We start from the raw sequence: 23,697 nt of genomic DNA on the forward strand, positions 1-23,697 counted from the left end.
TGTCTGTCTGCTATGATCCTGTATCGATTGTTCGATACTATCGATTGTATTGGATGTTTGTCGATTGTGTGCGCGCGCACTTCCGGTGCACGCTAGTGGTCTCTCTGTGTGTGTTCGCGCCTAATGTACAATTGAGTTGTATCCGTTTATATCCGAATATATCTTGTTGAACTAACGCTGTGTGAATCTTATTACCACTGCCATAACTCCTTATAACAGTCACCAACTATCTATCTGAATATTTAAAGTCCTTGGACGCACCTGGCTTACCACGGCACGATTTACAGCAAAAGGTAGGCTGTGTTCATGATCTTTCGAAACCTAAACCAACCAAAGCTATCCAAACACTGTTATAAGTGTTCTAACTAATAATCTAACGCTGTATCGAAACCGGTCGCAATATATTTTATTTTGTGAAACAGCTAAGTGTTTTCTTAACCTTTGTGCATCAACGGAACACGTTTGGTTATTAAAAAAACTGATAATGAAAGTGATCCACGCCACTATACTCAAAGGAAAATTCAAAGATGAGGAAGTTCTCAATCCGAAGATTCCATGATCCCAACTTATATGCCCTTTTGAGCTTAAACGAATTAAATTTCCAATTCGTGTTGCATTCGTGATAACGATTAACAAATCGCATGGTCAGTCTTTCAGTTTTTGTGATGTTTGTTCTCATGTATCAGTATGAAAACCCATGATTTTCTCATGGTAAATAATATGTGGTTTGTTTATGAGTCGGTAAACCATCCGCTGTATTTCTTCCTTCGCTTCAAGGGCGCAGCTTGGAATTAAGGATCGGCGCAGCTAATATACTGGCGGGTCTGTAGGGTATAGAAAACTCGCCAAGGTAAGAGAGAGGTGTGGGGGCCCTCCCCTGACATTTTTTAGGGTAAAAGGTTCAAAATGGTAGGTTTTGCAGCTGAGTGAACAGTTAAATATTTTGTGACTCATCCGTCCCCCTAATATTAATAATCAAATGTTTTATAAAAAGATTCTCTGAGCTTTTGGGGGGGTTTTAACCCCCAAAAACCCCCCTCGCTGCGTCCCTGCTTCGCCTCCCTATTTTTATTTAGCTTCATTCGCTTTATCTTGCGCCTGATAACAAAACAAAAACTGTTGTTTATCAGAAGGCGCTTGACGCAAGACATTAAACCCGAATGTGTAGGGCACACCGTGGTGCGTTTACGCATGCAGCACGTTTACGCAGTGCATTTTTTCCAAACAGAGATACTATAACTGGCGCGCCTAAAGTCATTTGATACGAATGCTGCTTCATAGGAGCTTTTCTTACACTATTTTGAGCATCAGTCAAGCGTCGGTCTAGCGTTGCGTTAACCTGCCCCGTGAACGAGCCAAGTTTACGCTACAGACTGAGACCTAAAAACATTTTTTTACGGTTTATAACACAAATAGTCAACAACTGAATGCGTATAATTTTTATTTTATCAATACTTTCTCATTTAATTGATAATAGATCAAATATGATTAAAACGATACAGCCGCTCTTTATTTATAAATGGTGCAACTAAACTATAAGTTCATTGAATGTTAGGCGGTACGAAGTTCGCCGGGTCAGCTAGTGATTACATAAAAATGAAGGTAACCCAGCTAGCACATTATAAGTCATTGAGATAAGGTGAAAGGAAGAAATAAGGAAGTCGCTTCTCAAGTAAGCTTGTTATGGGTTTCTTACGGCCAGGGCGACTAACATCCAGAGTAATGGCAAAATGGATGCCAAACTTTCAGCACTTCCGTAGATGCTGTTATTATCCCATTGTTACAGAGTGTTAATTAAGGCCTTTATGCATTAAGACAATGTTTTTATTATTGGCGCTTCCATATTATGAGGAGAAATAACATCATACCGCCATAATTTGAAAATCATTCACATTTATGAACTGATAGCTTAACGAAGGTCGTAAGAAAAACACAATTTCACAAGAATACCAACGTAGAGTAATATAAAAATGCCGGAAGGAACATCTAATATACGTATTGCAGTCATCGGGTTATCAAACCATAATTTAAAATTCATAAATGTTAAAATGTATGGACCTTGAATAAATTCAGTTTATCATGCACATGCCGAACAAGTTTTTTTTACATAATTAGGATATTTAACTAGTAACTACGCCTCTTCCGGTCAACAAATTCCGTGGTGTAGTGGTTAGCGTGTAGTACTACTATTCCGAGAGTCGCACGTTCGAATCCATCCTGATTTTATTTTTTTTTCTTTCCGCCGCATGGATAGGGTACACTTGTACTATGCTTTATATCTTCACTAGCCGGTTGCTTGCAGTTATTAATTTTTTTTCTATTCACGGGAAAATCTGTTATCAGTTGTTCAGCCCTTATAAAAACTCGCTAAATTTCCCCAATAGCCTTTAAATTCATGTCAAGATGAGCCGCGTAGCATGTGTAGTACGCTGTTCAGCCGCCTTTGGCGCTCCAACAGAAGTGACTTACATTGCCTGAGGATATTTGACGGCATTCCTTACCTAAACGTCCCTAACGTCTTACCCTTGCCTTATATAAGTCCCTTAGCTTACGATAAGCTGCTTATCAATTTTTTCCGTAAGAAAACCATAAGAAACGGTTAACTCACTTACTTTGTGCTATCTGGGTAAAGTAAATTTTATAAGCTGTGAACTTCTCACTTTTGAAAGCATTTTTTTCTTATCAAATTTCTATTTTTAAAATTTGATCTACTTTTTAAAGGCTAGAATTTTCCCTTTCCGAGTATCAATTTTGTAAAATTTTCCGGGGGATGATGCCCTGGTAAGTACAGCTCCATCATGAGCCCCAGCCGAGGGCCCCCTATTAACCCAGACCGCTCATGAAGGAAATGTTCGTAGCTCAAAATGCTAAGTTAATATATCCAATCCCATAAAGAAATCTTGAATAATTTATCGTGACTTCTGAAATAACGTAAGGAAATTTTTGGGAGAGTTCGTCTGGAAGGTTGGTAATTCTGAGTATGATAGCTCATTAAGGGGGGTTAACTTAGGTGGATTTATGGGGGGGCACTTTCCCCTCTCCCCAGATGCTTAAAAAAAGGACAAGATTTTTTCTACACTTATCATTACATTCGTTTTATTTTGTACAGCCACAATCATTTAATTTAATATTAATAGCTTTTTTATCAAAATAAAGAGAATATTTTCTACAGTAATTGTTGTCAGTGGCACAGCGAGGGGGGGCTTTGGGGGATAAAAACCCCCCAGAGCTCAGAGAAATTTTCATGTTTAATCCATTTATTTAATTGGATTGATATTACTAAAAGAATAGTGTAAGGATTAATAAAATATCCCTCAGAAAGCCGTAAAACTCACCATTTTGAACTATCTATCTTAAAATTCCACGATTAATTAATCTCGCACCTACTGCTATTCCATACCCCCACACACCGCGATATCAGTTGCACCTAAAACCCCCCAGCCTTAATTCCTAGCTGTGCCCCTGATTGTTGTATTTTGATTTTAATCTCGAATATGAGAAGACCTGTCAGACCCTTGTGCCCCCCAGAAAAATTCCTAGATCCGCCCTTAGAGGTTACACTTCTAACTGTATACCCCAAAAATTTTCAGAGGGGAGGGAATTTTGAACCCCTCGAATCCTCCCTCCCACACTGCTGCAATGTATAGAGCAGTGGTTCCCAAAGTGGGCGCTACTGCCCCTTGGGGGTAATTGCTGTAGTCTATAGGGGCAGGGGGGCGCCGGAGGGTCTTGGCAATGTGACAAATGCGAAGGTTCTGTAACCTTCCTTTTGTCTTCGTTTTCAAGCTTCATTTCTAAAGTTTGCTATGTTTCCCGCATCTGGAAGTAATTTAAACCATGGATTTTCTTACATTTTAAAGTATGAATGTTTGAAAAATATTTCCAAGCCATTCTTGCACAAGGGAAATGAAACATAGGTCGCCACGAGCTTCATCAATTTCCTTCCCTGCTTGAGCTAGAAGAGCAAGCTGGTTTATGTGATGATGATTTGAGCCTCTTTTGCGACCATTTAGCTACCTTACATAAAAATTTGATGCAAAGATTTGAGATAAATTATCAAGAGTTTTGGCTACAGAAGGAGATTTCCAATCCTTATCCTGCATTATGGATGGTGGTTAAAAAACTCCTTCTTGCATTTCCGACTTTGTACTTGGTGGAACGTGGTTTTAGTGCAGCTGATCAGCTTATTTCACAGCAGAGAAACAGACTTCAGGTTTGCAAACACAATTCATGACTTCTGCTAAGTGACATTAAACCGGACGTTGGAAAACTTGTATCATGTCATCAAGCTCATCCTTCTGATTAAAATTTTGTTTGATGGAAATATGTAATTAATTTTAGCAATAGAATCTTCTTAAATGACTTCTAGACCATGAACAACTATAATAAATAGTCACTTAACTGTTCAAATAATTTTAACAAAACATGATTGGTTATTCTATTTATAAATTGAAAATTTTCATGCGATATATTTGCTTAATTTAAGTAAAAAAATGACATGTAAAATTCTAAAAAAGCTTTCCTAAAATTATTTATTTTTTTATGTCAAAAGTATATTCTCAATTAAGTTCCTTTTATTGTGTACTAGCTGACCCGGCGAACTTCGTACCGCCTAACAATCAATGAACTTACAGTTTACTTACACCATTTATAAATCAAGAGCGGCTGTATCGTTTTTAATAATGTTTAATTTATTATATTAAAATAAGGATACAAATTCAATAAAACTACGTAAATGAGTACCAAAATTGCTTGTCAGAAAGACATTTTCTTTATTGAATCTACATAGGGTGAATCGGAGCACGTTTACGCGGATTTTTTTCAACAAATTTTCTTACGTTTTAGCTTAAGAAATTTTGAGCATTGTGGTTTAATAAAGCAGTTCATGAAATAAAAATTATACGCATTCAGTTGTTGGCTATTTGCGTTATTAGCTGTAAAAAAATGTTTTTAGGTCCAAGTCTGTTGCATACACTTGGCCCATTCAGGGGGCAGGTTTACACGACCCCAGACCGACGCTTGACTGATGCTCAAAATCGTGCAAGAAAAGCCCCTATGAAGCAGCATTCGCATTAAATGACTTAAGGCGCGCCAGTTTTAGTATCTCTGTTTGGAAAAAATGCACTGCGTAAACGTACTGCATGCGTAAACGCACCACGGTGAGCCCTACACATTCGGGTTTAATGTCTTGCGTCAAGCACCTTCTGAGAAACAATAGTTTTTGTTTTGTTATCAGGCGCAAGATGAAGCGGATGAAGCTAAATAAAAATAGCGAAGCAAAGAAGTGACGCAGCGGGGGAGGTTTTGGGGGATAACCCCCCCCCCCCAAGAGCTTAGAGAATTTTTTTATGAAAGATTTTGTTATTAATATTTGGGGGACGGATGACTAACAAACAAAACATATTTAACTATTCAAACAGCCACAAAACCCACTATTTTGAACCATTTATCTTTAAAAAATGTCTGGGGGAAGTGCCCCCACACTTCCCGCTTACCTTAGCGAGTTTTCTATACCCTAGAGACCCGTGGTATTAGCTGCGCCCAAAACCCCCTATCCTAGCTACGCACTTGAAGCGAAGGAAGAAATACAAAGGATGGTTTATCGACTCGTGAACATAGCACGCTAAATTGACCATGAGAAAATCATGGGTTTTCATTAGCATATGAGCACAAACAACACAAAAACTGAAAGAATGACCATGCGATTTTTTAATCATTATCACGAATGCAACACGAATTGTAAATTGAATACGTTTCGGCTCAAAAGGGCATATGAGTTGAAATCATGGAATCTACGGAATGAGAACTTCCTAACCTTTGAATTTTGCTTCAAGTAAAGTTGCGTGAATCACATTCATCACCAATTTTTTTAATGATCAAACACGTTCCGTTGGATAGTTATGGTTGGTTTAGGCTTCGAAAGATCATGAGCACAGAAACTACATTTTTCTGTAAATCGTGCCTTGGTAAGCCAGGTACGTCCAAGGACTTAAAATATTCAGATAGATAGTTGGTGATTTCGTCTTCGTTTGTTACACATTTAAAAGATTCGAATCCATGCAGAGTACGAACTATTTGAATTTACCTCGTTTTAGTCATCCACATCTTCGTTCTTGCTCGCTAAATCAACCATCTTTGATTCTTTTGGTGATCAATCATATTCTGGAACTCTTTGTTGATGAGCTCACCTTCCGCTAACCTCAGGAACACGGACATTACCGTTTGTCAACAATTGCTTGGAGATTTGTTTACAAACACGGTAGTGAAGTGTCAACTCGAGCTGGGCCACGGCTGGGCTTACAATCAGCTCGAATTAAATTTTTTAAATGTAATTTCAATTTAATTAATATTTTGAATATATTTAGTAATTAAAATGTTATATTGTTACTAAATTCAGTTATTAAAGTGGTAAAAACAAAACAAATTATTTAATTTGTAGTTTTGACCGACTTATCAATTGTTGTGTTACTATAACTCCTAAAAGCATGCCCATAGGAAAGAGATGAATTTTTTTTGTGAAATTATCCTTTTTTTAATGGCCTATATGTTAACCCCGCCTGAGACGAATCCAAAGAACCAAATCTCGTTGAAATCGGTGCAGCCGTTCTCGAGTTATAAGTGTTCTAACTAACACGATTTTCGACTTTTTTTTATATATATAGATTACATCATTTGCATAAATGATTTAAAAAACTATACATCCAAAATAAATATTCATTCTAAATAAAACATTTAATTAGACATTGTTTTTAATTTAATTAATACCATATTCCTCATTTGGTTAATTAGTATATGATTCTGATTATTATTTTAAAGATACCGATGTTGAGTATAGGTTCATGGATCCAAGGGGGCGGTGGCTCCAAAAAGTTTGGGAAGCACTGATATAGAGCATGTCAACAAATCCTTGTGTTGGCCATGAAGGGTTGATGGAAGCCAAGATACAGCTCTCTCCAGTTTTACATGGTGTTTTAGGTATTAGGTACTAACCTGAAAAAGCCAACTGCAACACCGACGAATGCGTCCATCACGGAAACACTGACCTACACGAAGTGTGGTAAAACCCACAAGAGCAACTGCCTCCAATATCGTTAACAATACCTCTAAAATTCCTGTGTTTCCCTGTGCACTGTTTTCTTCCAGGGTGACAGTGGTGTAGCCAGGGGGGGGGGTCGCAGGGGTCTAGACCCCCCCTCCCCCCCGAAATATAAAAACACAATTATTGTCCTTCATAAACGAAAACAAAATATTGAAAAATCAGGAATTTACAAAATGTTTCTTTAACAAATTAAGTTTTTTCGATTATGAAAAGTGTTAAAATTAGTTAAAAACCCATTACTTAATTGGAAGTAAGGAAATAAAACTTTGTAAGGTTCACTGTTATTTAATTATGGGCACGACACGGGTTTCGTAACTTGGTTAGTTACAAACCAAGTTACAAAACCCGGGTCGTGCCCATAATTAAATAACAGTGAACCTTACAAAGTTTTATTTCCTTACTTCCAGTATGGAGAGGTTTCACAAAGTAAAGCCTGAAGTTATTAGTTATACCATTACTTAATGCCCGGTTTTTCAAAAATTTCCACCCCTGGTTATGGACCCCCCCCCCCCCCCCCCCCCGAACGAAATTACACCACTGCAGGGTGACACCAATTTTCACTGCTGTATAATATTTGTTCAGCATTAAAAGAATATTGTGCCACCTGTTGTCATGTGGTGCCGTTGTATGGAAAAGTTACTGGGGCTGTTCACTCATGATAAATAAAATATAAGTCCTTTTATTTAAAATTTTACTATTAAAATGAAATGTATTGAGCACATTTATAAAAATATAAACTCTAAAATCATCCACAGGGAGAAATATGTTTGCTAAAAGGTGCTAATTGCATGACAGGTGACACCTCCATTGGAAGTACATACACACTTTTTTGCCAATTGCAAATGGAATTATTTTTTGACCGATCTGTTCCCTGATGAAGTTCTAACTTCACATTCATATCTACAACAGTGATTTCACAGACTACAATAAAAACAATCTTTAAACTCATTGTCCTTCAAGGAATAAAATTCAATCTATGAAAATCTCCATTGACCAACAATTCACTTGCTTAAGACACCCACATATATTTCTGCATTCCCCATGACATTGAGCTTTTGTCTTTGGAGAGTTGCTATTTGACTTTAAGCTGAACTCACTTGGAGTGAAGCGTGATTTTCATCATAAATAATGGTCCTAAACACCATTTCTTGAAACAATGTCAGACAGGTACACCTCCATCTCCTCCGACTTTAGATTCTTTTGCTGCATCTGCTAATTTATTTTTTTCCCATCTGTTGACATATGCGAGGGGATAGCACATGACTCCAGATATGAGAATGAGTGAACCTGACAAATAAAACGATGCATCATAGCTGCCAGTAAATTCCTTAAAAGATCCTGAAAAGCAAATAGATAAAGATCATTAATCAATTAGAAGTGTCCAAGAAAAGGTTCTCCATTTTAAGGTTACTCTTAAATCAACAATTATTCAATATCTTACTCCATACAATCTGAAATATTCAAGATGACAAGCATAAATTTTAAAAGATCATTGAGCATCATTTCCACAGTATAAATGAATATTGAATTATGCATTGATGCTAAAAAAACGTTATGAAATAAGATGAAATACGACCGATTAAGCAGGAGAGATGGTCCTCATAACCAATTATGAAAGGCCTTTTCACCCATGAAACCTTTTTTTATGTGCATTTACATGTACCTCTAAAAAAAGTCGGCTAGCACTTGATTAAGTTAACAACCCTGATTACCCTTGATTGACTGGACAACCCTGTTGTATTGAGTAAGAGCAGAGGCTGGTTGGTTAGTATATTTGAGAATAGCTAATAATTAAAACGACATCTTGGGAACGTAAACAGAACTTAAACATCTATATATATATGTGTATTTAACTTTAACAAGGTACCCTGAAAATTTATTCAAGACACTTGCCTGCAATAGGTGACCCAACAGTTGCAGCAAGACCTTGGAATAACAGGAGAAGTCCAAAGGCATTTGTAAGCTTGTCTAGTCCAAGCAGGTCCACAACAATAATTGAACGCAGAGACGCAAAGCAAGCTGCAAAAAAATTCATAGGATAAATTTGGTATTTTCTTCAAAGTCTAATTTCTAATCTTAATCTGAGTGGCATAGTCCAACATCAGATAATGAGGAGAGATAGAGCTCTCTCCTCAATAAATCAAATACACCTTTTAATGTTGTGATTCATTTAGATATTAGAATTTGAGTGTTTGAAAAATATGCGCTCTCACACTACTGCAAGAACAGGAGAGGTTTTGCACCACTTCAAATGGGATGTGTTTCCCTACCGCCCTAACTTGGCTCCTTCTGATTATCAATTGTTCAGTGCAATGACCAAGTGGCTTAGAGGATTGCATTTTGCTGACAATGAGGAACTTAAAAACTCTGAGACACATTTGTTTAAATCACCGGTGGATGCTTTTTATGCGGAAGGAATTAGTAATTTGATAAAGTGGTACGACAAGTGCTTGAATAATGGAGGAGATTGTGTCAAAAACTAGAGAAGAGAACCTTTGACATGTTAATAATTTTTTCTCCTTTGTGCTGGGTTTTCTTTTACAGTGATTCAGAGGTTACTTTCTGAATTGCCCTCGTAATAATCAATATGGATAGATAATATGACATGCTAAGAAAAGAAATTGCTTTGACTTTTAAGCTATTGATAAAACCATAAATTTTCTTAAAATATACAATTACATAATGACCTATATAGGTCATATTTGATACATATTTTTCAAGCAAAGTAGATACTTGATATTTATTTTGTTAGAGTGAGAGAACCTTGCTCACCTATGCTGAGACCAAATATCGAGGAATAGAAAAATTGGTATCCCATTGTACTTGAAATCGGAGCAGCTAGAGTAGAAATTCCAGCTACAGTCACAGCTGCATTATTGAGAAGCAGAGCATTGGCTTTGGGATAAAATGAAGACACCATTCCACATACAACACGACCAATAGTGTTAGTGATTCCAACAACAGATACAAGCAAAACTGCAGTCCCCTTCTCCATTCCCAATGACTCCGCTCGCTCTGAAAAAAAAGATAACTCATCGTAAACAAGTCTCAAAAAAATCAGTAAAAAAGGGTGTCATACCGAAATATTAAAAAGTAAAAATAATCTAATAAATATATAACTATATTACAATGAGGACCCTGGGTATAACATGCTTATTGGGTAAGGAAAAAAAATGGTTCAACATGACTACTATATATCTGGTGAGTTAAAAGATAATATAGCAATTAATATGCAAATAAAATATATTTTAGTATACATATAGAAGTTTTCTCTCACCAGATTACATATAATCATGGCCAATTGCTTTAATAAATGAGATGAATTTTGTTTTATGCGGTTAAATTAGAAAATTTTAATGTGACACCAGTAAAGTTATAGCGACATATGGCTAAGACTAAAGAAAATTGCAATTATGGTACAGCATACCAATGAACTTGTAGGTAGTATTTTTCAATCAATGGGGGAGCTTTAGGTAATATGTAAACCCATAAGCATATTAAGGATTTTTCTACATGGGCTCCAAGAGTGCTTCCGAGTCCCCTTATTTATACATGTATTTATCCCCCTGCTATTAATTTATTCTTTTGTATGAATAATTATGAAGCAAGTGTCCTAATAAAAATAAAATAAAAAATTTACTACCTACAATCTAGAAGTAATGGCTTTTGCCTGTACATATCTGATCTTAAGATATTTACCCAACTAGCACATTATAAGTCATTGAGATTAGGTGAAAGGAAGAAATAAGGAAGGCGCTTATCAAGTAAGCTTGTTGTGGGTTTCTTACGGCCAGGTCGACAAACATCCAGAGTAATGACAAAATGGATGCCAAACTTTCAGCACTTTCGTAGATGTTGTTTTTATTCCATGGTTTTAGAGAATTCATTATAAGTTGTTAATTTTTTTTCCATTTACGGGAAAATCTGTTATCAGTTGTTAAACTCTTTTAAAAGCTCACTGAATTTCACCAGTAGGCTATTAATTCATGTCGAGATGAGCCATGAATCATGTGTAGTACGCTGTTCAACCGCCTTTGGCACTCCAACAGAAGCGACTTACATTGTCTGAGGATATTTGATGGCATTCCTTACCTATTCTTCCCTAAAATCTTACCCTTTCCTTATACAAGCCCCTTAGCTTATGATAAGCGTTTCATCAATTTTTTCTGTGAGAAAACCATAAGAAACAGATAACTCTCTTACTTTGTGCTATCTGGGTAGGAATGAAGTTTACATTTTATACTTGATTGCTTGGGTTTTCAAGCTGATTGTTTTCCAAACTAATTTTGAATATTTACCAGCTAAGAACATAAAAGGCACAAAGAATCCCATCATTGTCAGGAAGCCACTGACTGCAAGCACGATGAAAGTTGGAGACTTGAGTAGAGAGACATCCAGCATCGTTGAGAGAGTTCGCAGGGCAGGAGCTGGACAGATAAGCGAGAAGCAGCTTTTTTTCTCCACGTCACCTGGGTGAATAAAAAAATCTCTCAGTAAATAAAATAAAGATTTTTTAATTGGCGGAAAGAGTCCTAAGCACTATGTTTGAATAGTCAAAGCCATACCTTCCAGAATAATGGTTGAGAAAACTCATTGGGTCAGTGACACAGCTATGCTCTCAGGGGCTCATTGTCAGAGCCAGATAACCTATACAATAGGGGGGCCTGAGTGGGGTAACCTCCCAGCAGGAATGGGGGTCCATACAAAATTACCTTTCTATCTAGCGTAAATTGGATACCCCAGGGGGGACTATAGCTCCCCTGGCCCCTCTCTGAATCTGTCACTGGATTGTAACATGCCAAGAGTGAGTAAAATAGGCCCTAAGTTTAGAGGTAATTTGCATTTCAAATCGTTAAAGTAAGCAAATATATCAGAAAATTTAACTAAATACTTTAGTACAAATTACAACCTCCAAATATTTCGATGTATCTGGTGTGTGTTTCGACCCAATGTCGACGGTGTATAGCCCCCTAAGCCCACCTCCCATAGATCCACCACAGCCTAATACTCTCCAGAATAAAATTTTTAGAACTAAAATATTCATCATATACAGATTCCGAACAACAGCTTTAAACAATAAAATGGACTCTTTTACAAATTTAAAAAAATGTTCATTGTGATGAATTTTGGAAAAAGAGATCAGTATGTATTTTCCCATTTTTCTATCCATTGCCTGCTTCTCAGTGAATTTTATTTCCACTCTCCCTCTCTCTTTTAATAAATGTTTGTCATAGTAAAAATAATTATGCCACCAAGTTGATAACAATAGAAATTTCTCGCAAATCACCCTCTAAAATATCACACACTCTTCCATAACCTAGGTAGTAAGATGAACGACTCTTGTTTGCATTTAAATACTCTCAGTACAACAATTGTTAAGAATGTCTGTTACATACCACCATCTTCCTCAGGGACAGCTTTCCATTTGGGTGTGACGACTCCATTGCCAGGACCATCTTCCAATGCTGTATCATCTTCCTTTGTAGGCAATTTTGTTACAGATGCATGATACCCCAATGAGTTCTGTAAAGATGATGTATAAATATTATCAACTATGCCTCTCATTCATTGAAGCGAGTTTAATTAAATAACTATGAAGATGTGGTATGAACATGAAAAGCAAAACCAATAAAATACATAGTAAACTTATAATAGTAAGCTATGACATGGACATAAATATAATTACCCCAAATAACCCCTTAACAGTAGTTTAGAAATATACAGTAGCTATCCAAGAAGGAGAGGGGGGCAATCAGGGCAGCCAACTTGGGCGCTGGGAATACCGTTCTTGACTGATGATATTTGCTTTCAGGGATTACTCTGGTGTGTATTAGTATAACCCTATTGAAAATGTCCCATTGATTTCCTATAGGGTTTTAAGAAATACTATAGGAACTATGTAAATTCCTATAGGAAATAGAAGTTCCTATAGGAATCACAATGGTCCCTATAGGAACAATTAGGTTCCTTTAGGAACCTATATTGGGCCCATAGGAACCTATATTGAGCCTATAGGAAGCTATATTGGTCCTATACATAGTTACCTATATTGGTCCTATATGAATAATAAATTTCCTATAGGTACAAGAAAGTTTACAATAGGAATGAGAAATTTTCCCTATTCTCCTAGGGACCTCGGAGGGAGCGTTCCTGTGCACCGTCCTTGATGGTGGACAAATACGAAGTGCAGACGGCGAGTATCAGAGCGGAAGAAATGATTCGCTCAAGGTCGAACGGGCACACCGCATGTATCTCATAGCGAGCGAAATCATCTGGCATTTCAACTCAAGCAGTATAGGACACACGACCAAGTGATACGAAAAAGTGACTCCGCCCACTGTTTATAGGAAATGGGATTAGATATGATCATATACATGAGGTCTAGAGGTGTGGGAATTCATTATATGTACATGCGAGGCAGTATTCCATTAGAAACTATATACTCGCATTTGCTGGTAGCTTTCTAGTTGGATGGTTTTTGACTAACTAGTATTGTGTCTTGAATACAACTAATAATGCAAAACCTCAGTTAATCACCAAAATAAGAGAAAGAAGTGTTTATAATAAATGCTATAAGTAATTATTAAATTATCCTTAAAATGGTTACATAATAAATAGTATAAAATACTTATTTTCTCTCCAATCAATCCACCAAAGTTAGCTCTCGATGACACTTAAATCCCGGTTTGGCGATTATTAATATTGGTGCTATATCATGTACTTTTTGTATTCACCTCGGCAGTACTTGAACTTAAGTTGGAACACTGATATTACACCAAACGTCATCATCTGATGACGTATCTAGCAGTAGTGAGGTTTCTGGATACGGCCCCAATACTGAGAAGCTGCGCAAGGTCCCTGCTCAAGGATGACACACAAAATCCTTAAGCATTCAACATTTTTGCGTATTCCTATAGAATAATTGATTTCGTATTGGAATTTATTTCCTATAGGAAAATATTTTTCCTATAGGAAATATTTTTCCCATAGGAAAATGGTGGAGTTCCCATTGTCAAATTACTTTAGGAAAAAAAATTCCTGTAGGAAATTTTCAATAAGGAAGGCAAGGGAAATTAAATAGACCTACACTGCTCTGACAAATCAGAATAAAAGCATCGGAAAATATTATATTACAGTAGACCCTTGCTTCACAGTAGGTTCAACTAATGATGGATTAAACATAAGATCTCAACTGATTTTGTGTGAGTTGCTTTCTTTTAAAATTTCAAATTTAGGCAATTTTGAAAATTGTTTATACATATTCAATACTATTTTTCATAATTATAATCCAAATAATTTTTTGAAATTGCATAGTTTGTATCCATGTAAAAAAAAACGAAAGCCTGGTTGAAATTTTGATGAACCATTCCCTCATTGTTAATGAACTTTTGTCATAACTATCAATTTACTTCATACCTGAGAAGTGTACTGAGGCAACCTCATCAGACTGGCACTGAAGAAAATGTCTGACCGATCAAATGGCCTTGGTTCATTCTCCTGAGCCCCGGACGTTGCATTTGCTCCAGTGGAGATGCTCCCTTTCTTTCCAGCCTCTCCCGAGAAACTCCAGCCACTCTCAGAGGTTGTGCGGACTCTGCTATTCCTCCTCCTTGCTCCTGGCCTGTACAACGCCATGGCTGACCCTCCCCTCTTGTCAGCCCTCGCTGATCCAGATACCCTCTCCTCGACAACGGCCTTCAGGTGTGGGGTGGAACAGGACACGAGGACAGTCGCCTTCCTCTGGTTGACCACCAAGGATGCATCCTCGCCCCTCTCTTCCTCAGTCAACTCTTCGAGAACAGTGCCGCCTTCGTTCTCCAAGAGGACCCTGGCTACGTTCACCGAGTGGGAGGAGAGCTTCCGTTCCTGATGATAGGGAGGGTTTATTTGCTTGTTGTTGTTGTCCACAGCCAAATGATCGTGGGATATGTTGTTGATATAATTGCCAGAAGCTCCAGTGATGTGAGTTTGGTGAGCGTCAGCCACACTGTACGAGGATTCTGCCATCCTCAGCTCATCCCTGGCTATTTTGATCCTCTGCAACAATGGGAGGTTACGGCCTTTCCCGTCCTTTGAGCACTCGCTCACCACTCTTCGACGTTTCACAGGTTCACTCTGATTAGGAGACTCCATGCTCTCATTTTTGTCGTCATCATCCTGGACGACTCTCACTGGAATTGGTTTCAGAGGACGGAAAAGTGCTCCAAAAATGGCACAATTTAAGACAATACCTGGAATAAAGAGGAAAAGTCAGTCAGTTTTCCAAATATTAAAAGGCTGGAAGGTAAAAATAAAACAATTGTTGGAGTAAAATCTAATTCATGTGACCAGGCACAAGTAGAAAAATAATTAAGCAACTCAAAAGCTGAGCTGCTATTCATGTTGATTCACCTCAAGCTCTTTAAGAATTCATCAATACGGTAAATATCCATTACTACATCTGCCATAGTTGAAGATCCTTCAAACTTGCACATTGAAAATAACCAAAATTGATTAAAATTTGAAATTTTCTATTACGGAAACTAGGCATATTTTCTCAGCCAATCAATTATTATTTTGTTTTGGTGATGATAAGTACTGACCAATCAGAAGCATAGACAGTGAGTGGACAGGTCAGCACAGATACATCATGACCAGTTAGAATATGAATAAAGAATCAAATCTCCCCAAGATGGTGGATTAATTATATGCCCAAACATACACCCAGGCAAGGAATGGCTGGAGAGTTTAAAGGTTAATTAGGGACAGAAATATGTATACATATTTAATTAAAATGCAGAGAACTATCAAAAACCATGAACATTAATGTTACTTGATCATACATTATTGCAAACTAATGGAATGTTTGTGGTGGTCATGGCCTATGCCATATTTCATTACGTGGTTATCCCAGTACTTTGGGGGATAACTGGGGAACAATGTAATGATTTCCCTAAGTAGAAAAGCATAAAGTACCAAGCTACATTACTTTAATTCAGGTGAGGAGATCGTATCACTAAAGAGGGGAAAGTGCAGTATGGTTTTGAGTGGTATGGAGGAAATAATTGTTTGTGGAATTATCATTTTAATAGAAGGAAGAAATTCTTTATAGAGCAGGATAAATAGTTGAGAGCTGTCTATCCCCAGTGCCCCCACCTATTGTCACCAGTGACAGCCATAGAATTTCAGGCACTGGTGGATGGATGCATCAGTCTCCCTCACCAGCTTGAATCATAAGGGCACCACGCCATCCCAGTGAGTCAATCAGCCAGGTGGCAAGGGGGGCCATCAGGAAAGTCCCAATCCCTGATCCACACACAGCTATACCAGTGGCCAAAGCCCTCCACTTCTCAAAATAGAAGCCAGTTGTTATCACAGCCGGAACATAAATCAAGCCAAAACCAATTCCTGAAACAGTTCAAATGAGGAGAAACATCAAGAGAATATTCCAACAGGAATTAAACAAAGGGTATACATAGTAACAGAAAATTACATACATTTAAGATATTGAGATAAACTTTCAGCCATCGGTTTTAAATTCCCAGTTGTCATCCTTCACTTCTGGATTTAATTCTTATTTGCCCTTTCATTCCCTTTAAACACACACATCTACCAAGAACAGATAGGAGCTTTTTCCCATGGCCGTGTGGGGTACACTAGGCATTTAAAGTTTGAATAAAAATTGAAGTATCTCAAAAAGCCACACAAAAGCACTACAGTTCAGACATGCTAGAAAAATGTTTTCATTAAAGGGATTGGGTTCACATATTTTATTTGCTCATAGCTTATTATACCCTTTTTATTGAACTCACACAAGAGGCTAGCATCCAAACGTATTCCTCCCTCCCAGGGCTGCCGAATTATAATAAATATTGGGGGGGGGCCTATGGCATACTCAGGGTGTTGCTCCGGGAAATTTGATAAATAGTGAGTTTTAAAGTTTTTTAAAAGCATTTTAGTAGAGTCATATGATCAACATTAGAACCCTGAAAACTCGACTCTCAATAACTCGACACTCCGGTAAAATCGACAATCGTGACATCTTTTCTTCCCCCCAATAACAACATTTTGAGAGGGCTCGGGCCCCCACAGGTCCCATGGAGTCGACGCCACTGCTCCCTCCGCAGGTAGAAGTATGCAAGAGATATAGAGAGAGGGGCTCCATCCCCCTTCCTCCCCTGCTATCTTGCTGGAAGAGAGCAGTGAAGGGTGGTGATTCAAAATGCTTTGGAGGTGGCTGCTCACCACTTTCTCCTGAACAATGTAGACCTCTTAACCCTTTTAGTGCCAGCCTTTTTTACCTGGTATACGCGAAGAATGCCAGGGCTTTTTTGATGTATTTGCACGATTTTACTTAAAATTTTGTAAAAATTCTAATATGAATGTGTTGAAGCTAATTTTTTAAATTTAAACTTCTAATACGTCATTGATTAAAAAGTTCACCTATGCTGTTATCTCTTCTGTACAACTAGGGAAACAATATTTAATTTTTAAATTAATTTAAATACACCCGGCCGATAGATCGGCCCGTGGCATTCTTCCAGAGCCGGCCTTAGGGCGGGGCGACCGGGGCGACTGCCCCGGGCCCCGCGCTTTGGGGGGCCCCGCGTTCGTGAAAAAAAATTAAAATATACGATAGTTTGAAAACGCAATTTCAACTATTACTGTATTGCTAAGTCCATGAAAGACAAAAAATAATATTATGAAAAAGGAATAATAATGCAGTAACTTAAAGTAAAAAGCGCACTTTATATGTTTATTTTACGTTATAATTTGATGAATAAATATAATTATAAATTTAATTTGTATTACACTATTTTGAACTCAAAGGCGTGATGGTATCATAACGGCGTAATTACGAAGTCTGAATTTGAGAGGGGAACACATACTTAGCCAGAGAGTGGTAAGGATTCAAAATGCTCGAGTTTGTAGATGGGGTATAGAGTTTAATATTTTAAGTGAAGGGCCCCGCACTGAAGGTTCGCCCCTAGCCCCGCACCTGCTAGCGCCATCACTGCATTCTTCACACATACCCCTCGGCCGGCTGGCACTAAAAGGGTTGAAGGAGGATCCCACTCTCTTCCCAAGCAATGCCAACATGTGAGGTGATAATCACACTAGAACATTGATGGTCAAAGAGGTCGGTCGCAGGTGATCATAAACATCACCAAATTTTTTTTAACATAGCATGTTTAAATCAAGATCAAACTTTAATGGAAAGTTTTAATGCAGTATATATAGATAAATAATATATATTATAGTTATTAAAATAAATGCTGTAAAGTAGAACCAGAATATATTATAGTGGTCCACAAAAATTTGGTGCCTCTGAAATTAGTTGATACCATGCCAAATTTATATCATTAGTCGCCATTTTCCCCAGCTTAAAATTCACTTTTATGTAGTCTCGGATTTACCAGAATTAAATTTTTACCAGTAGCTTACCTCCAATTACACCATATGTGACACACAGGAAATCTACACTTGAAGCAAAGAGTCCTGATATAAGAAATGCCACACATCCGACAGCAGCTCCCAATATTGTAACAAGACGAAATCCAAACCTATTGGCCAAGGCACTCACAAATGGACCTGCAGCAGACAAGTGATAGTCATATACGATGAGAATACAGAGCATTTTTATAAGAAACTACTTTCAGTGCATAGTCAGTTCATTCACAAAATTTTATTTACAAAATTTCAAAGATATACATAATATTATAGCTCAGTTTTAACACTTTAGCTCAAGCTAATCCATTTATTATTAATCCACTCAGGATAATCCATGAGATCCCAGAAAAATGTAAGCATTCAAAGGAAATGTGAACATGCTGCAACATGCAATATAAAAATTCTTGAGTAATGTGCTATTATATATTCCTCTTGACTCCATTATCAAAAATGGAGGAATAAGTTATTTTATGAGTAACTTGCCTGCCATCAAATAGAATCCAGAGAGAAGGGATCCGACGAGAGCGACTTTGGACTTGGGGGCACCAAATGCACTACTAATGTGGCCGAGGAACATCCCAAATGTGAAAATTATTCCGTCCACAATGAAGTTGCAGGCAAATGAGGCAGTGACGATTACCCACCCCCATCCCCCATCCGGTGGCTTTACCACCCACTCAATTTCTCCACACTGACTTCCATCATCATCCAACTAAAAAAAAATGACAGAAAAACAAAAGATTGCATTAACACAGATGAACTAGCTTGATAATAGAAATCTATGAACAATTAATCAAATTGGGAACTCAATGTAAATGCAGAGAATGGATGAAGAATTTTTTTGTTGTCAACAAATTGAAATGTTTCATGTTAGCAGAGATTTTGAGTTTCACATGATTCTAACACGTTTGACTTCGACAAACCTTCCAGCACAAAAGGAGGTACATTAGGGATAAATTTAGTAAAAGATGTGGAAAAAAACAAAGAGCTCTTATTAATAATATGATCCATTCACCACCATCAAAGACATGAAAACATGTCATCTTCCAGGGAAAATTCTGCCCGGAAAACTTCACCCGCTAATAAGGCTAGATAAACATAGGCGGATCCAGGGGGGGGGGGGCACGGGGGCACGTGCCCCCCCTCAGACTCTTAAAAATATGCTTGATGTTTAATACGGTCCCATTATCATTTCGTTCGTTTTGTATAACGAGGTATCCTTGTGCCCCCCCCTGAACAAAATCCTGGATACGGCCTTGCTTGTGCCCCTCCCAGAAAGAAATCCTGGATCCGCCCCTGTAGATAAATGTCAGATTTTCAGCCTAATTTCAAGCTACTTGATTACTTTCTCACTGAACTGATACTGAAATTGACTTTTCAAGCAAGGAAATATCCACAGTATCTACCCTGAAATCATAATATCACCTCCTTCCCCCTCCCTTAGTTTTGGATAGATAATGGTCTTAGATAAAGATAATATGTAATCTTATAAATGATGGTAAATATCTTCCACTTATTATGTCACCATTTTGACAGTTTACAGGAAGAAATGTTATGAGAAGTAGTAGATATATGACGCACATCTATATTCCACTGGAGAGTCTTATAGATCAGTGACTTTTATAGATCCTCATTTCATTTCATGCTTGTATTTGACCGTGGGGGGATGATCACTAGCAATTCTGAACATAAGTTTGGCACCAATGCAGAGCATACCCTTGTTGATGAGAAGTGATCGTGCTTTTCAAGACATGAATGTTTGCCAGTCAGTATTGTAATTTTGGCCCTTCAGGTTTTCATCTCTTAGGCATACTCTGCAAAGCAATAGTGTATGATGATGGATCGATACCTACTAACAGAGGGGTGGGCCAAGATCAATTTAAGGTTAAATTATCTCATTTTAAACAAGGGCACCCCCTGATATTTAATATTTGAATATACATATAGGGATTAAAATATATACGAGGGAGTATCACCCTTAACCATGAAACTAATTACGACTGCGGAATTTCTTTTTTACTTTCCTCATATTGGGAGGGGAGGAGCAGGGGTCATCTGAACCCCCCCCCCCCCACATACACACCCCTGCTATACATCAAACCAGGGAATTATTTATCCGAGCGGTTATACTACAGTTGAGGACCTCAAATGTGGAATCCAGAAACCCAGAAAACCACAACGTTTGAAAATTCCTTTGCATAGTATTTCGATTTACCACCTTATTGTGGCACCAGTCTCTGAGCCTGGTTCTGGGACGAGTATGAAGTTAACACACACTATGAATACACACCAAGGACCTGGACAGGAACATGTAGGGATCTCAAATATCGAGCGCAAGAGCATGAATGCATTTATAAATTATTTAATTAACAAAATGTAGCTGTATTTTTGCTGTAGATCAGAAATCCAGAAAAACCAGAAATCCAGAAACCCTTTGGTCCCAAGCTTTCCGGATTTGAGATCCTCAACTGTATTTATAAGGATGTCCACCACAAAAAAATACCTCCTGTTCGCCATCATCCTCGTTAGCCTCCCCATCCTCTTCCTTCTCAGCTGATTGCTCCATGTCCTTATTCATTGGCAATGTGACATCACCAGTGCCTTGAGCCTCCACAGGTGCATCTGCAATGTTTGTTGTCATGGGAACCTCCTCCACTTCCTGGGCCAAGCCGCCCGCATGTCCATTTGCACTCTCTGGCATTTAGTCTGCAATCTTGAAGCAGCAAAAGACAAATGAAGGTCTCCTTGAAGAGGCCTAAAAAAATAAACAAATGAAAATATGAAAAACTATATGTACTTTCCACACCTTATTTATAATTTTAATGATTTTTATAAATCTCACCATCATTATCGGGCTTTCAAATATGCACTTCTTCCAAACAATAATTCTCCACATAATTGCTTCGTTTAAATACTGAAAAATGGTGGAGACCACAGAGCTTAAGGTTTGATTGATACGGTACTTCACAAGAATGGCTTGGAAAAAATTGCGTTGATGCCAATTTTTGCTTCCCTTTAGCAGGGGCATTCTCAGAACAGAGTGTCTGCAGCCATAGCAACAATTACTGAAATGACATCATTGGTAAAGAGGGCTCAATATATTTCACCAGAAAATGTCAACGGATGTGTCTACCCAGCAGGATTACCAACCACAGAAGTTGTATGATGAGGCGTAAGTAATGGTAATGAAATAAGGATGCAAAGGGCAGGTCGGAAACGACCATAAGTTGTACTATGGGCTTTGGGAGCATGAGATGCACCTACGTACGAACTTAAGTTGACAAACTGACAACCTCTTCTGTATGTATAGAAGATAATAAAAGTACAATGTATTACAAAAATGAATGATTTTTGTGTTTTGTAATTTGTATAGGTCATCATCGTACATGGTTGCCATTCCTCTTTCAGTCATATAACACATCCCCACACACATTCAATGGTTGGTCGTTTTTTATTTGGCTACCAAAATATTCACAATAAATTATTAATACGGCAAAACAATGTTTGCTGGGCCAGCTAGTAATTCATATAAATTATCATTATTTATGAATATATGAATACAGCAATTTTTCATGGCTGTACCCCATTTTTATTTGTTTTTACTTATTACACATAGTTCTATCCGTAAGTGAGTGCAGAGTGGGCAGATTAAGTAGGAGTGGTCCACTTACCTTCTCCAAATTATGAGAAAATAGACAAATAGCAATCTTAACTAGGTTTTCTGCAGTGCCGCATACGTATGGGGAGCGAGCACTAGGGTGGTGCGAAAAAACTCAAGTTACAAATTCAGTGTCGTAATAGCGCGGAAAAGTTGCGATACGTTAGTACAAGAAAAACAAAAAAAGAATTATTAAAATCGGAAGTCATCTTCCGATCCCGCAAGGCACCTGAAAAAATGACAAAAATGAAAAAAAATTGTTTTTTTTTTTGTTGTAAAAAAATTAAATAAACTTTATATTTTTTTAACGCTATAGCTAAAAATGATTACAAATAGTGTAGATTATTAGTAATACATACATATACATGGCTTTAAACAGTTATATCCGATCGCGCAAGATCATTAAAAATGTATAAAAATTTCAAATTAGCCGATTTTTCAGAGTTATGTAATAATTACTTATGACAAATTTTAGTGAAGTTTTAGTTAATCCAGTAGATCAAAAAGAGACAATATAGCTGACCACTAGACTTGAAAGGCAAAATTGTGCTTTAAAAAGGCAGCATGTTAACCCTGTTGAAATCGAGAGTGAAGATGTTGAGGTTTTAAATGACGCCACGCAAAATTTAACAATCAAGGAGCAATTTGATGACTTTGAAGATTAAATGTCTAGTACATCCAAGAAAAATTTGTCACCACGGCAAATGAGGGTAAAATTACAAACTACAGCTTTGCATTGTGATTGTGACCGTGCAGCTGCTGTTATAGAATCAAGTGCACTTGAACACATTGGTGTTATAACTGAAGGAGATTCTTCAAGTTCATTGAATGATGTGATATTAGAAGGGAAAGGAGAAATACTAAAAGCGATTTACAGTAAATCAAGAAAGGTAAAATTACAAACTACAGCTTTGCATTGTGATTGCGAATTGATTTAGGTGAACTACACGGGTAATACTTGGAGGGAAGGATAGACGATACCCTAGTAATAGAAATTATTGATTCGAAGGAGTACCGCTGGACAGTTAAAGAGGAACACCATTCCCTAATAAAACAACCGTCCTCTGTGTATGTAAGTCATGTTTATCCAAGCTTCGGGTCTGCTAAAGACATTTGGCCTTCATATTATCTCATTTCTCTGATCAAGGAGTATCGTTGAAGTACTTAGATTTAGTTTGCTGTGATGGCACAGCACCAACATTGGATATAATGGTGGCACTATGAGAGAGATCGAAGAACACATTGGACATCCCCTGCAGTGGGCAGTTTGTTTACTTCATTTCATTGAATTACTTTTCCGCCAATTTTTTCAGTATTTTGATGGTGAATTAACTGGCCAAAAATCTTTAAGTGGGAATTATAAACCTGAATGATTATGGAAAGCTTCCAATACTGCATTTCCAAACAATTGAATATGAAATTCTACAAGTGGATGGATAAATTTTGAGCAAGGGCCAAAGATACCTTATTAACATAAGTCAAGCAATTATTTGTGGTGACTTTCCAAATG

At 37.5% G+C, this 23,697-nt stretch overlaps 1 protein-coding gene and 1 pseudogene across 2 annotated transcripts in view; one reads left to right on the plus strand and one right to left on the minus strand.

Annotated features, from left to right (window-relative positions):
- Positions 1–7,776: 7,776 nt before the first annotated feature.
- The window catches only part of LOC124157183 (monocarboxylate transporter 10), a 115,084-nt gene continuing 99,163 nt past the window's right edge, over positions 7,777–23,697 (minus strand). For both annotated transcript variants that reach the window (XM_046531713.1, XM_046531714.1), the window contains exons 2-11: positions 21,033–21,284; positions 19,013–19,241; positions 18,524–18,670; positions 16,301–16,486; positions 14,516–15,330; positions 12,496–12,622; positions 11,398–11,568; positions 9,872–10,114; positions 8,993–9,118; positions 7,777–8,437 (exon numbers count right to left, since the gene is read on the minus strand). In XM_046531713.1, coding sequence (XP_046387669.1) covers positions 8,259–8,437; positions 8,993–9,118; positions 9,872–10,114; positions 11,398–11,568; positions 12,496–12,622; positions 14,516–15,330; positions 16,301–16,486; positions 18,524–18,670; positions 19,013–19,241; positions 21,033–21,230 — 2,421 coding nt within the window. In that variant the 5' untranslated portion in view covers positions 21,231–21,284 and the 3' untranslated portion in view covers positions 7,777–8,258. The remainder of the gene's footprint in view (positions 8,438–8,992; positions 9,119–9,871; positions 10,115–11,397; positions 11,569–12,495; positions 12,623–14,515; positions 15,331–16,300; positions 16,487–18,523; positions 18,671–19,012; positions 19,242–21,032; positions 21,285–23,697) is intronic.
- LOC124158302 lies at positions 13,931–14,002 on the plus strand (annotated as a pseudogene).

Source organism: Ischnura elegans, chromosome 4 (assembly GCF_921293095.1).
Source record: "Ischnura elegans chromosome 4, ioIscEleg1.1, whole genome shotgun sequence".
NCBI lineage: Eukaryota > Metazoa > Arthropoda > Insecta > Odonata > Coenagrionidae > Ischnura > Ischnura elegans.